This window comes from Cryptotermes secundus, unplaced genomic scaffold, assembly GCF_002891405.2.
Source record: "Cryptotermes secundus unplaced genomic scaffold, Csec_1.0 scaffold1024, whole genome shotgun sequence".
Taxonomy (NCBI): Eukaryota; Metazoa; Arthropoda; class Insecta; order Blattodea; family Kalotermitidae; genus Cryptotermes; species Cryptotermes secundus.
In genome coordinates this window covers 137,927-150,334 of record NW_019727414.1, presented here as the reverse complement: position 1 = coordinate 150,334, position 12,408 = coordinate 137,927, and the positions used below count along the sequence as shown (strand labels likewise).

At 40.7% G+C, this 12,408-nt stretch overlaps 1 protein-coding gene across 2 annotated transcripts in view; it reads left to right on the top strand.

The window, feature by feature from the left end:
* Nucleotides 1-97: 97 nt before the first annotated feature.
* The window catches only part of LOC111864764 (mediator of RNA polymerase II transcription subunit 16), a 29,511-nt gene continuing 17,200 nt past the window's right edge, over nt 98-12,408 (top strand). The window contains exons 1-7 of one of the 2 annotated variants that reach the window (XM_023852273.2): nt 98-355; nt 1,440-1,586; nt 3,739-3,937; nt 6,323-6,578; nt 7,520-7,675; nt 9,596-9,777; nt 10,231-10,389. In XM_023852273.2, the coding sequence (XP_023708041.1) occupies nt 285-355; nt 1,440-1,586; nt 3,739-3,937; nt 6,323-6,578; nt 7,520-7,675; nt 9,596-9,777; nt 10,231-10,389 (1,170 nt within the window). In that variant the 5' untranslated portion in view covers nt 98-284. Of the gene's footprint in view, nt 362-1,439; nt 1,587-3,738; nt 3,938-6,322; nt 6,579-7,519; nt 7,676-9,595; nt 9,778-10,230; nt 10,390-12,408 lie in introns of both variants that reach the window. The other variant, XM_023852272.2, reaches the window with a different exon arrangement.

The following is a 12,408-nucleotide window of genomic DNA, read 5'->3' as shown; positions in this document are numbered from 1 at the left end:
CTGTTGGAGTTCAGCTACCTTCACGTACCATTGTGTTGGGAGAATATGGTAGTACTGTACTGCCGGATGGCCGTACCCAATGCAACCAATATGACCAAAAGACAGAATGCCGGCGACAAACGTCACGTACTATACGAGAACTGCGTTACGGCGCAAGAAATGTTCTGACTGGTTGTGACCGTTGTGACAGGAAGAGTTGATGGTGGTGTGCTGAGTTTAATGATACACTGTTTCCTTAGTGCGAGATATATTGATAACATGAATACGAGATTTTCAGAAGTAATATGGATCTGATCTACGCCTTATTTCGCAAACATACAACGAATTCTGCGAAATCTCTCCAGAATTACGAATGGTACACGTAAGTTTTGTATTTTATTTAAACGTAAGATAACCTCACATTTGGTTTTGTAATTGCGCGAGTTAGCATACAGCATCTGTGTGAGTAAAAGTATCAAGCCCAGTACAAGTTTCCCATATTACGCATTTGTGATACATTTCCAAAAGCAACCAAAGCAATGGAAAATTAATTTCTGAAACGAACTTAACATTAACGACATGCACCCTAGTTGATACATACGTGTAATCCCTAATTAATAGAGGCCAGGGAGTTGATATCTAAGACAGGTTCAGTAATTTTAGTAACTTGTATATAGTGTACTTGGGTTTTCTTTGCTAAAGGTACCTTTTTCAAAAGTTAAGGCGGGAGAAAAAGGAAAATACAAAGCCGCAGTGTGACGTAATGATCCCTTACCTCTTTCATCTTGAGGGTAGTATACGGCCATATTTTAGTGACTGAACAGGGAAGTTGGATTGATGCTGCATTTCTTGAGTACTTATAAGCCATAACTACAAATAATTATATTGTCACTAACATGCACACACTAAGCCTTCTCAATCTGTTATGTCTTCACTAATCATTGCTAGGTAATGATTCCAAACAGTGGAGATTCCTTAGCGTGGCCTCCACAGAAACCACTGCTTGCTACAGTTCTCTTGTTGCAGGTATATTTGTTGGTGTGGAAGCATGTTTTGCAGTGCCATTGCCTAGCAATGGCTGTCTCTTCTGGTTCCACTGTTCTGTCTTTCAGGCATATGTCACAGTATTTAACTTCCTTGTATATAGTCACTAGTCATTGCTAGGTAATGATTCCAAACAGTGGAGATTCCTTAGCATGGCCTCCACAGAAACCACTGCTTGCTACAGTTCTCTTGTTGCAGGTATATTTGTTGGTGTGGAAGCATGTTTTGCAGTGCCATTGCCTAGCAATGGCTGTCTCTTCTGGTTCCACTGTTCTGTCTTTCAGGCATATGTCACAGTATTTAACTTCCTTGTATATAATAACTGAAATATATCAATTTCAGTTAAGGTTCAAAATTGTTTATAGTTTCTGTAAAGCTTTCCAAGGAGCACAGATATGACATTGTTTGTGTTTCAGTTTGCATGAGGGCCACACACTGTGTTCAGTTTCAAGCCAGAATATCGTTGCCTTTACAACAACTACAGAACTTGAAGACATCAGTGGGAAAACATGGGGCTCTCATGTGTATGTTGCAGATCTGAACACACCCTGGCACAGTCACAAGTAAGTAGGAACAGAGGATGATATATATATATATATATATATATATATATAAATTAAATTTAAAACTAATACCCGTATGCAAGGGGTGTCGTAGGCGAGTCGTAGGAGGCGACGAAAAGGGAAGTCTCAAATCTGAGATAGTAAAATATGGTCGCGAGTTCCAAGGGACTCGGACCCGCGAAAGAATGCGCTGGTAAGGGCCAGCAGCATATACAAAAGACAGACCCGTCTTCTTGTCAGAGAGGGCGCCCACAGAAACAAGACCATTCGACACCAAGACTTACTGACTGACTGACCGTCAGTAGCAATGTGACTTTGACTTAAAAAAAAACTCCGTGGCTTGAGTCCGCAAGCAAACTATACCGACCAAGGGACTGCTGCTTGTCAGCGAAGTTAGTGCCAACTTAGTGGATAGATGGTGTAGCATGGTCAGTGCAACAGATCTCCACAGCCGTTAATCTCGGTCTTCTAGACCGGAGCTGCTATTTCCTTGAAATAGCTCCTCAGTTATCTTCATGAGGCTAGGTGGACCTCATTCCAGACCCACTACTCAGAAAATCTGGTAGCGCCGGGAATCTGGATCTGTAGCCATGAACTCTGACCACTAGACCACAGAGGCTGTTGGATTATATTGTGATGTACTATATGACGTCCATCGCTGCACAATGGCTATAATGGGAACGCATACTTCCACAACAATGAATACATGGAAATTGTTGAGTTCCCACAGCAACAAATTGAGTACCAGTAGACTGTTGTGTAGGAATATCCATGGCAACAAATTATTGAAACAGCAGGAATAATGCATTTCCAAGGTAACAAGCATAGAACACGTGAAATCTAACCCTGGGAGAAGGTGCTCTCTATTGCATCTTGGACCAGGTTATAAAAGTCCAGCATCAAAGGCTACCTAGGGACTACCTATGTGGAGGTGGGGTTGAATACCTCCACCGTGACCCTGCGAGTCATAGGAGGAGACGAAAAGGGAAGTCTCAAATCTGAGAGTAAAATACGGTCGCAAGTCTCAAGGGACAGCAGCATATATAAAAGACAGACCCGTCCTCTTATCAGAGAGGGCACCCCACAAAAAACAAGACCATAAATGTAATAAATATCTGGTCATGAGCCCCAGATGAGGATTGACACCAAGATTTACTGATTGACCGTCAGTTGCAATGTGACTATGACTTTGACATCGAAGGGACTAACTCTCTGGTCTGAGTCTGAGTTTCATTTTACGACCAACGGTCAGTTGGCCAGTCTTTCGTGGCATAAAGAACCAATCTGGGGCTTGCAACCAGATATTTATTACTGATTGACAGTTATGGTCTTGTTTTTTTTCTTTTTGTGTGTGGATGCCCTCACTGACAAGAGGAAGGGTCTGTCTTTTGTATATGCTGGTGGTCCTTGCCAGTGCAGTCCTTCTCGGGTCCTAGTCCCTTGGTACTCAAGACCATTGTATTACTCTCTCAAATTTGAGACTTCTTGTCGCCTCCTACGACTTGCAGGGTCACGGTGGAGGTATTCGAACCCATCTCCACACGGGTCACTCTCTGGTCGCTTCGAAGCTGGACTTTTATAACCTGGTTCCAGACGCAGTAGAGAGCACATTCTCCCAGGGTTTGATTTCACATGTTCTGTGCTTGTTAACACGGAAATGCATTATTCCCGCTGTTTCGACAATTCATTACCACGGATATTCCGACGCAACTGTCTGCTGGTACTTAATTTGCCGCTGTGGGATCTCAACAGTTTCCATGTACTCGTCATGGCAGAAGTATGCATGGCCCTTGTAAATTAAGCACTATGCCATGAAGACGTATGGGAGAATGGAGTTATAGCTCCACCATTCTTGATCTCGGCACTAGTTGGAGGTGAATAGTCAGCTTCATGCTCCAGCTGCTATACCCCTGGGGAAATTGCCTCCAGTACCCTTTGAATTGGAGGCTGGGTGGGCATCAGAGCAGGTCTGGATGTTAATGGGGAAGAAAAAAATCTTGCCCCTGCCAGGAATTGAACCCCAGCAGTCCCGACTGAACTGTCCTGGTCCCTCGTAGGGGATGTAAACATAGTACATTATTAGTACATATAAGTTGCGTTATTTTGGCATGAGACTTGACAAGTGATTTCTTTCTATAACTGCATATTTTAGGGTTGTTTCAAATAAAGCTGGCGTGACAGCACTAGAATGGGACATGCCAGGGGACAAGCTCCTGTTGGCTGATACAGCTGGAAATGTGCAGTTGTGGAGCTTCAGGGACCATATCCTCAATGACTGGCTGTGCCTTGGGACAGCCTCTTTTCCTGGTGAACACATCCTTGGGGCAGCATTTTTCCATAATGGCAAGAAGGCAAGTGGCTTCATTCCATTTTTGTTAGCATTTTGATACAAAATGTGATGAGACAGCCCACCTGTCCATCATCCGTATGGTTCTCTGTATGGGGCTTCTCCCCTTGCAATTCGAGATCCATTCATTTATCCATTTTGCAATAGAAATGAATAGTATTTGGTGAGTTAACCAGACACATACAATGGATAAGGCACATACTCTATGTCTTGTTAGCTTGATATTCAGCAACACAACATGTGGTGGAGGATGGAGTTGTTCTCAGCTTGTTTCAAAATAATAGTGCATATGAAGTGGAAGATAAATTAATAAATATGTTTTATGAATGAATGAAGATAGAATAATAAAGAAGGTTTTCAACATGTGACTAAAAGGAAAATGCCCATAAAGAGGGTCAGGATGAAGAAGGGAGGTACACGTTAGGGAAGATGTCACACAGAAGAGAGTAAGGGCTGTATTGCACTAGGATGCCAACGGGAGGCCATGGCGCAGCTGCCAGCATCTCAGTCAAACTCAGTATAATAACTGTCTGTGTATCACAGTCCATCAATAATGCAACAATAATTAAAATATTCACCATTTAACACTTAACACAACATGTGTTGTCCATACATGACCGTCTTCAGGTGTTTCAACGCACCCACACTGCTATACTGCTTTGATGCGTGCTATAATCACACATTCCAGTCCACTTAAAATAACATAAATAATTACTTAAAATCCATTAATTTTTTTTTTCTATTAAGATCTTTCTTAAAATACTATTCCACCTCATAAGGGGCATTGTCCACTTGTTTGAAGCTATGTGATATTCCAGAAGGTTTGTTTCAGTAGCTTGTTTTCCTGTTTCACTTAGCCCATTGTTTTGCTACGTCTGCAGTCTGTAACGAAACAGGAAAACAAGCTGCTAAAATAAACCTTCTGGAATATCACATAGTTTCAAAGAAGTGGACGATGCCCCTTATGAGGTGGAAAATGATTCTACGAAAGATCTTAGTAAAAAAAAAAATTTAATGAATTTTAAGTGATTATTTATGTTATTTTAAGTGGACTGGAACACGTGACTTTTGTGCGCATCAAAGCAGTGTAGCAGTGTGGAGTGTTGTGTTAAGTGTTAAATGTTCAATATTTTAATTATTGTTGCATTATTGATGGATTGTGATACACAGACGTTTAATTAAAGATGTGCAACAGGGTGCTGAAATACAGGATTATCAGTTTATTAATTTAGTTGTCATATATCGCACACGGCATCTGTCTGGAAGCGCTTCCAACTTGGCATCGCTGCCAACCAAAATGCCAAGTGCTAATGCTGCTGGCATTGCTGCCACAAAGGCAAAGGCCAAATCAACATCACATGGCAGTCTGAGGTCAGTCCATTCACTGTGCATGTATATGTGCTTGTGTGTATTTCTGTTTCCTTCAAAAACGTCCAATTATGACACCGAAAGATTTATAATTGAAATTCATTTCCAGCCATCTGGCAGCTGGACGCCATGGCATCCTGGTGCGATACAACCCTAAGAACATAGAAGGATCTTGGTTACTAGAAAGAAAAATGTTTCAAACAAAAGTTGTGAAGACAAATGAAATGCATAACTTGGTTCATCCTGGTCCATCACACTACTAACTGTGTATAAGATTTTTAACCACGATAACAAACGGTGTACCCTGAATAACTGGATCACGATATCAAAGAGCATTCATCATCAGACAACAATACCGCACTGTGGAATATAACCATCTTCCATTAAGGAGAAGCAAATTGGTTCTAGATTAGAACAAATATTGAACATTACTTTGTAAACAGAGTAATTGTAATAATTTTTAAATATTTTAACAAATCAATATACATCTTAATATTAGTTAAAAGATATTTATATGTGTGACATGGTAATAGTAGTTTCCATATGTGTTGATAATATCCTTCTGAAGATGTTCGTTTTGACCGAAACATGTAAAGGATGAAAAATTAAAAACACAACTTTTGTCACTCACACTGGATGGTGGTTTAAAATCTCATATACAAATGAAATGCATTTTATGTCATTACACCCTTTCCATAAGGCATACAGATTTTGAGATAATGAAACAAAAGAAATTCTTCAGTTGTTTTGTCTCATGACTTCAGAACAACTGCATCGGTTTTTGTAAAGTTTTATGTTTGATCTGTTGCACAAAGTTAATTTCTCTGATTTGCAGCCATATTAACCCATAATGAAGTTAATAAAAAGTTTCTGCCTTGTACATCATGTCTTTAATATAATAACATTTTATGAACCTCAGGTAGGCTGACCAGAAATTTTGTGCGCTGCACTATGGAGTACACTGTTTCCAGTCTTCTCTCTCTCTTTATATATAATTTTTGTTACTTTGGTCCTGTTACAGATTAGTCTGGTCTCTGAGAAGAAGGATAACATTTTCTACAATGAGAAGTTCACCCACCTGCGGTTTCCACCCTCTGTTCGCTACTTTGGAGGACGACCAATGGAAGGCTGTCTTGTGATCAGTACCACAGGAATGGTTGGGGTTGTGATAGCATCACGAGAAGGCCACCAGGGATCTCCACAGCTTATCATAACAAGTGACAGTCTGGGATCAACGAGGCACCGAATCACTGCTGTTGACATTTGTTATGGGAAAAGTCAGCATCTTTCAGCAATAAGACATAGTTTTTATTTCACATTGTCACTTGTTATTGATCTTCCTTCCCCCCCCCCCCCCGGGATTCATTAACCCTGATGCATGGAAGATTTAAATCCCAGCTCCTATCTCACTGCAGGAGAAGTTTCAAGTGGGGATTCAGATTTAGACTTGCCAAATAACACCAGTTACTAACATCTCTGTTTCTTTCCTTGTCACGAGAATCAGAATCACTGTCTTAAGAATAAGGAAAAAAATTATACATTCTAAATATATTCAATATTAACTTTGATTAATGTTTACCATCCAGTGAAATGTCTAACAACTGAATTAAAGTTGACATTTCCAAGAATATTTACTCAAAGGGAAGTCCAACTAATACACACACCAAATGATAGCCTAGACCTTCATCTTGCGATATATACAACATAATTTATGGCGTTCAAGTAGTTGTTAGATGAAGCACAAAGCAGGAACATCCGTCAGCCTGGCACTCCCTGCTGGTGGGTTGTGCTTCCATTTTTTGACGAATAGGATTCTTCAAATATATTATGTAGTATGAAGATGGTCGCTTCAACTGAAACATGTCAAGGATGAAAGATTAAGAAGGAGAAAGAAACATTTATCAGTCACAGTTGACGGAGTTGATAATCTTTTATACTGTTACTAGTCTGGCGGACCAGGATGAACCAAGTCAGTGCTCTTAACATTAGACACTGAATTAACCTAGACATAGTTTTGGTATTTCCACTGCACTATATGTGATGGTCATACCATCATGACTTGGTTTAGTGTCATTTCATTTTCACCACTATGGATATGATGGTAATGCTGCCTAAGTTTTAATTATGGAAATTCAGATGAATACATAAGTAATGGGTGTTTCAAAATGTGTATCATTAAATTATGAGTTAATTTCAAGTATCTTGTTATGTTTTGTAGATGGACACTTCCTGGTGGCAGTCAGCAGCGGCAGTGTGAGTCTTCCCATCCAGTGTTTCCGAGTGTCAGTGAAGCAGAGTGATGACAAGTGTATCATCATGTCTCAGGCTTTGCCAAGCTTCTTTCTTCAGTCCAGTCCTATCAAGGAGAACCAGTGTGTGTATACACTTCATCTTCCTGTTGCACTAACTTATCACTTATACACACAATTTTTTTTATTGCTAGTGGGGTGGGACAGGTCCCTTGTATTGCGGCCACTTCTGGCCTATTGTACCAGCCCCAGATGGTAGGTGAGGGTGATTGTGGAGCAATTGGTGGAATGAAGATTGGCAGGGGAAACCAAAGTCCTTCGGAAAAAACCTGCCCCAGCGCCACTTTGTCCACCACAAATCCCACTTGACTAGACTCGGGATTGAACCCAGGCCGCCGTGGTGGGAAGCCAGCGACTAAGCACTTGAGCTGTGGCACAGCCCTTGTACACACACATACTTCTGTCTCAAATGCAACTTTATTTTTCATTTACTCTTCCTCTTTGCTACTTGTGTTGACTGTACCAGGCCACTGTCAGCAACTGTTTATCATGCTAAAACCGTTACAACGTATTTTCCGCTGTATTTAAATTGAATGAGTTCCAAATTATAATATGAGACCGCACCATAGCTCAAGTGGTTAGTCACTAGCTTCTCACCGTGGCGGCCCAGGTTCGATCCCGAGTCTGATCAAGTGGGATTTGTGGTGGAAAAAGTGGCCCTGGTGCAGGTTTTCTCCGAGTATTTTGGTTTCCTCTGCCAATCTTCATTCCACCAATTGCTCCACAATCACCCTCACCTATCATCTGGGGCTGGTACAATAGGCCAGAAGAGGCCGCAGTACAAGGGACTTAGTCCCACCCCACTAGCAATTAAAAAAAAATTAGAATATATCAGTGTCGTTCCAATTGTCCTTATCCATTCATAAAAGATATTTGTTTAAACGCTTTATTCATCGTTATGTTTTCTCGCGCTGGTTTCCTCCTGCATCATCTCTGGTTTGCATGTTACTTAGTTTAGTTCTTATGGATGTTGTTATCATCATTATTATATGCTGCATTGGTTTGTATATGTCCACAGTGTTAGAGTGGTTGAGTATACATCACTTATTTTCTACTCTGAACTTAGTTAAATCTCCCATTTAAGGTTTCTCTGGGGAGTAGAAGGTTTGAGCACTAAATTGGGGGCAGTCTTAAAGAGAGGGAGTTCAGTAGTGAGATTATTGACTTGAGGTCAGGGAAACTGAATATGAAATGGGAGAGAACCCTAACTTGAATGTTAATTGAATGGGGTTTCCACTCTACATGTATATTTCTAATTTCAAATTTACTTACAAAAGACATAAACCCCAAACTATACAAAATTCAATTTTGCCCATTGTTTTGTTTTCTTCTCTGTTCCTTGCTCTTTTTTATTTTGCTCCCTCCTCCTCTTCCTTCTCTTCTGTTTTTTTCTTTCTTTTTAGAAACGAATTTTAGTCTGTGTAAGTGATCGGGTAGTTTTACACAGCTTGTAGCTTGTGTTCAGGAGAAACTCACTTTGATTCTCAGCTTAGGCACTGGATCTCATGACTGAATTCTGTTGTTTTTCTCAGATCTAGGTCTGGGGTTCACAGACCCCGCACAAGGTCTGTGAACTGGGATGGGAGAAAGAATTAAATAATTATTTTCAATAACCTCTAACTGAAATTTAGCATTTTTTTTTTCAGTTAGGAATGTAGGCTTTGACTTTGTCACCAATAGAACTCACAGATCGCTGGATCACCCCTGTCTATAGATGCTCACGCATCGTAGCTGGCCCGCTATTGGGCAGCTGCATCTAGTAATCTTTCAGCCACCAAATGGTGAAGTCGCATGTTCTCACATTATTGACCCAGACATGTATGTTGCTTTATTATGGCATTGGTGCCAGTAATTTAATTTAAGGGTTACAATTTCTTGTTCATGAATAGGGAATGACTAATGACTTCCATGTTTAGCAGAGGCTGCATTTCTTGTGATTTCCCTTTTCATCTGGGCTCACTTCTGTTGTGCTTCTCTATTCTCAGATCGCCATGTTGTGCAACTGAAGTTTGTTGTGCGGGAGGATGCTGATTCATTGGTTGTGGCTGCAAATGGTGATAGTGGCTGCCTCGTTGAAATCTGGGAATTGCGGGAAAAGCCTATGCCAATACACAAACTCTTCCAGCCGAAGTCTCACTCTTCCCAGCCAGAACCATTCAAGACTGTAGTAAGTTATGCATTGACACAGGTTTTAACCTGTTTTCTTAACCCGCTGCATGCCATGGACAAATTGGCTTGAGACACGTTAAAATTGCCACAACCAAAGAGATCAACTCATTGTTAATCAATTGGTACAGCATTTCTGTCAACAGATGGCTTCAGATGTGGCATACCAATGTTTTGAGGAAGAAACAGGCTTTCACTTGATCTACACCAATTATCATTAGAAGGTCATTTGAGGAAGCATTGTGGATTTTATGTGCAACTATATTTACCCCCAAGGGGTCTCATCTGTGACAGAGATTGACAGTCAGTGGGCTGAACTGCTGTTACACTGTCACATATTGACATCACAGCCAGTTCAGTCAGTAAAGTATGTGGAGATTGATCATTCTTAGTCATCACACATGAATGTGTGTCATGATTATTTGTCTAAGTTTCATGTTATTTCTTTCTGCAGTTGTGGCAACATCAGTCACACTTTATGTCCTCGTCTCCTGTAGTGTGCATAACAACGTCCAAACTGTCTATCACCACAGCGATGCCTCCCCCATGTTACGTGATGGTGGCACTTGCAGACGGCTCGATTCACTGTCTGTACAGGGATTCACTCAAACAGGTGAACAAGAGAAATGTATCAGAGTTAATAAGAATTTTTGTGGTTCCGCTTCTCACCTTATATGGCCTTTACCTCCGTCTTTTTTGATGGCCACTTCTTCGGCCAGGCTTTCTAGCCTGAAACTTTTATTTTGTAGGTACAAGGAGCATAACATCTGTTGAGAATTCAGTAGGAAGTCTCATTATTAATTATATGAGCTTTCATAATATGAATAATATTATTATTATATATTATAATATATAATTATAATATATTATAATATTATTATAACACTCATAATATGAGTGTTATCAGCACTCAAAGAATTAGACACAATACACTGAAACAAAAGACTGCTTTCTTATTTGTGTCCTGCTACATATTATACTCTGTTCTGCTACTTGTTTTCACCTGGTCTGACCCTTGTTATGTAACTTTGAATCAGACAGCACTGTTGCATCATCCAAGCATCAATGACACTGCAATGCATTGCATACGAAATATGTCACATGACAGCCACATACTGTTGTGTGACATCACAGCGTGGCTATTGCATAGCGACAGCCTATCTGTGGACGAAGAAAGCACTGTTCCCATACTGTTGGTCGTGTGTGTGTTGTGGGCATTGTCAGGCAACGGGCATACTTGCTATAATATATTATGTTTATGCAACATATTAACACCCAATAATCCATTGTTATGCTAACCTGAGATTTTGTAATTTCAAATCTTTCATCTCACCTTTACATTACTTTCTTTTACATATAGAGATTAGTTGCAAAAAAAAAAGATCTTTTGGAATGTTACTGGCTACTTGATTGGTTTACTTCTTGGCCATAAAGCCAGAGGTTATACATTCTCAGAACCCCTGGTAAAGTTCTGCAGACTACATAGTGTTACATCTGGAAAGACAGTACTCTTCAGAGTTATCACTGTGAGGACCTCATACCTTACAACATGAATTATGCATAAATGTCAAAAATTTAATACTAGTACCACATACCATACCTTGAATCGGATCTCAGCAGCCAGGATAAAGTATCTCTGTCTGCAAGTTAAGTGACATCCATGTGAAGCTTCTCATTCTAGTTGAGCAGTGGCAAAGATGTTGCGTATCTATACTCATATCTGATGGATTTTTTGTATAATTTACATTAGAGTACAATAGTAATGATATCTAAAATCTAATAATTACTCTTTTAGAAACATATTCACATTGATATTACGTAGGGCGTTCAGGAAATAGTGCCTCCTATGTTTTTGTGCTAATATGTAATGTCTGACATGGATGTTGGTGGTGTTGTAGTAAAGGTTGAACCTTCCCGCCAATCTACTGTTAGTTTGGTTGTCGTGCGACAGATAGCGACAGCAGAGCAGTCTACCAAATTGTGTCTGACATAGAAGTGCATATGAAACACAGATGTGTTATTGAATTTCTCACTGCCGAACAAATTGTACCCACTGACAACCATCGACACTTGCTAAAGGTGTATGGAGACAATACAGTGGATGTCAGCACAGTGAGGCGGTGGGTAGCGCGTTTCAACAGTGGCGAAAGTAAAGTGCACGACAAGCCACGCCCTGGGCGTCCCTGCTCAGCTGCCACCCCTCACAATGAACAGCACCTCATCCGTACAGATCAGCACATAACGACCAGGGACTGTCAATTCTGAACGCTACAAGACGACACTGACTAAGCTGAAAGCCCACATTTCCCGAGTCAGGCCAGAGGAGCAGACAACCTTTCGCTTACAACATGATAACGCTAGACCCCATACCAGTTTGGTGACCACCGCGCACATTGCAAAGTTTTGCTGGACTGCCCTACCACATCCACCTTATAGCCCCGATTTAGCACCTTCAGACTTCCATCTCTCTGGGCCTATGAAAGACGGACTACGTGGGCAACATTTTCCAGACAGTGATGCTGTCATTGCAGCTGTAAGAAAGTGGCTAGCCTCTGCTGGCACATACTTTTACGGGCGCAGCATACAGGCTCTTGTTAATCGCTGGCAAAAGTGCATAATGAATGGTGGTGAT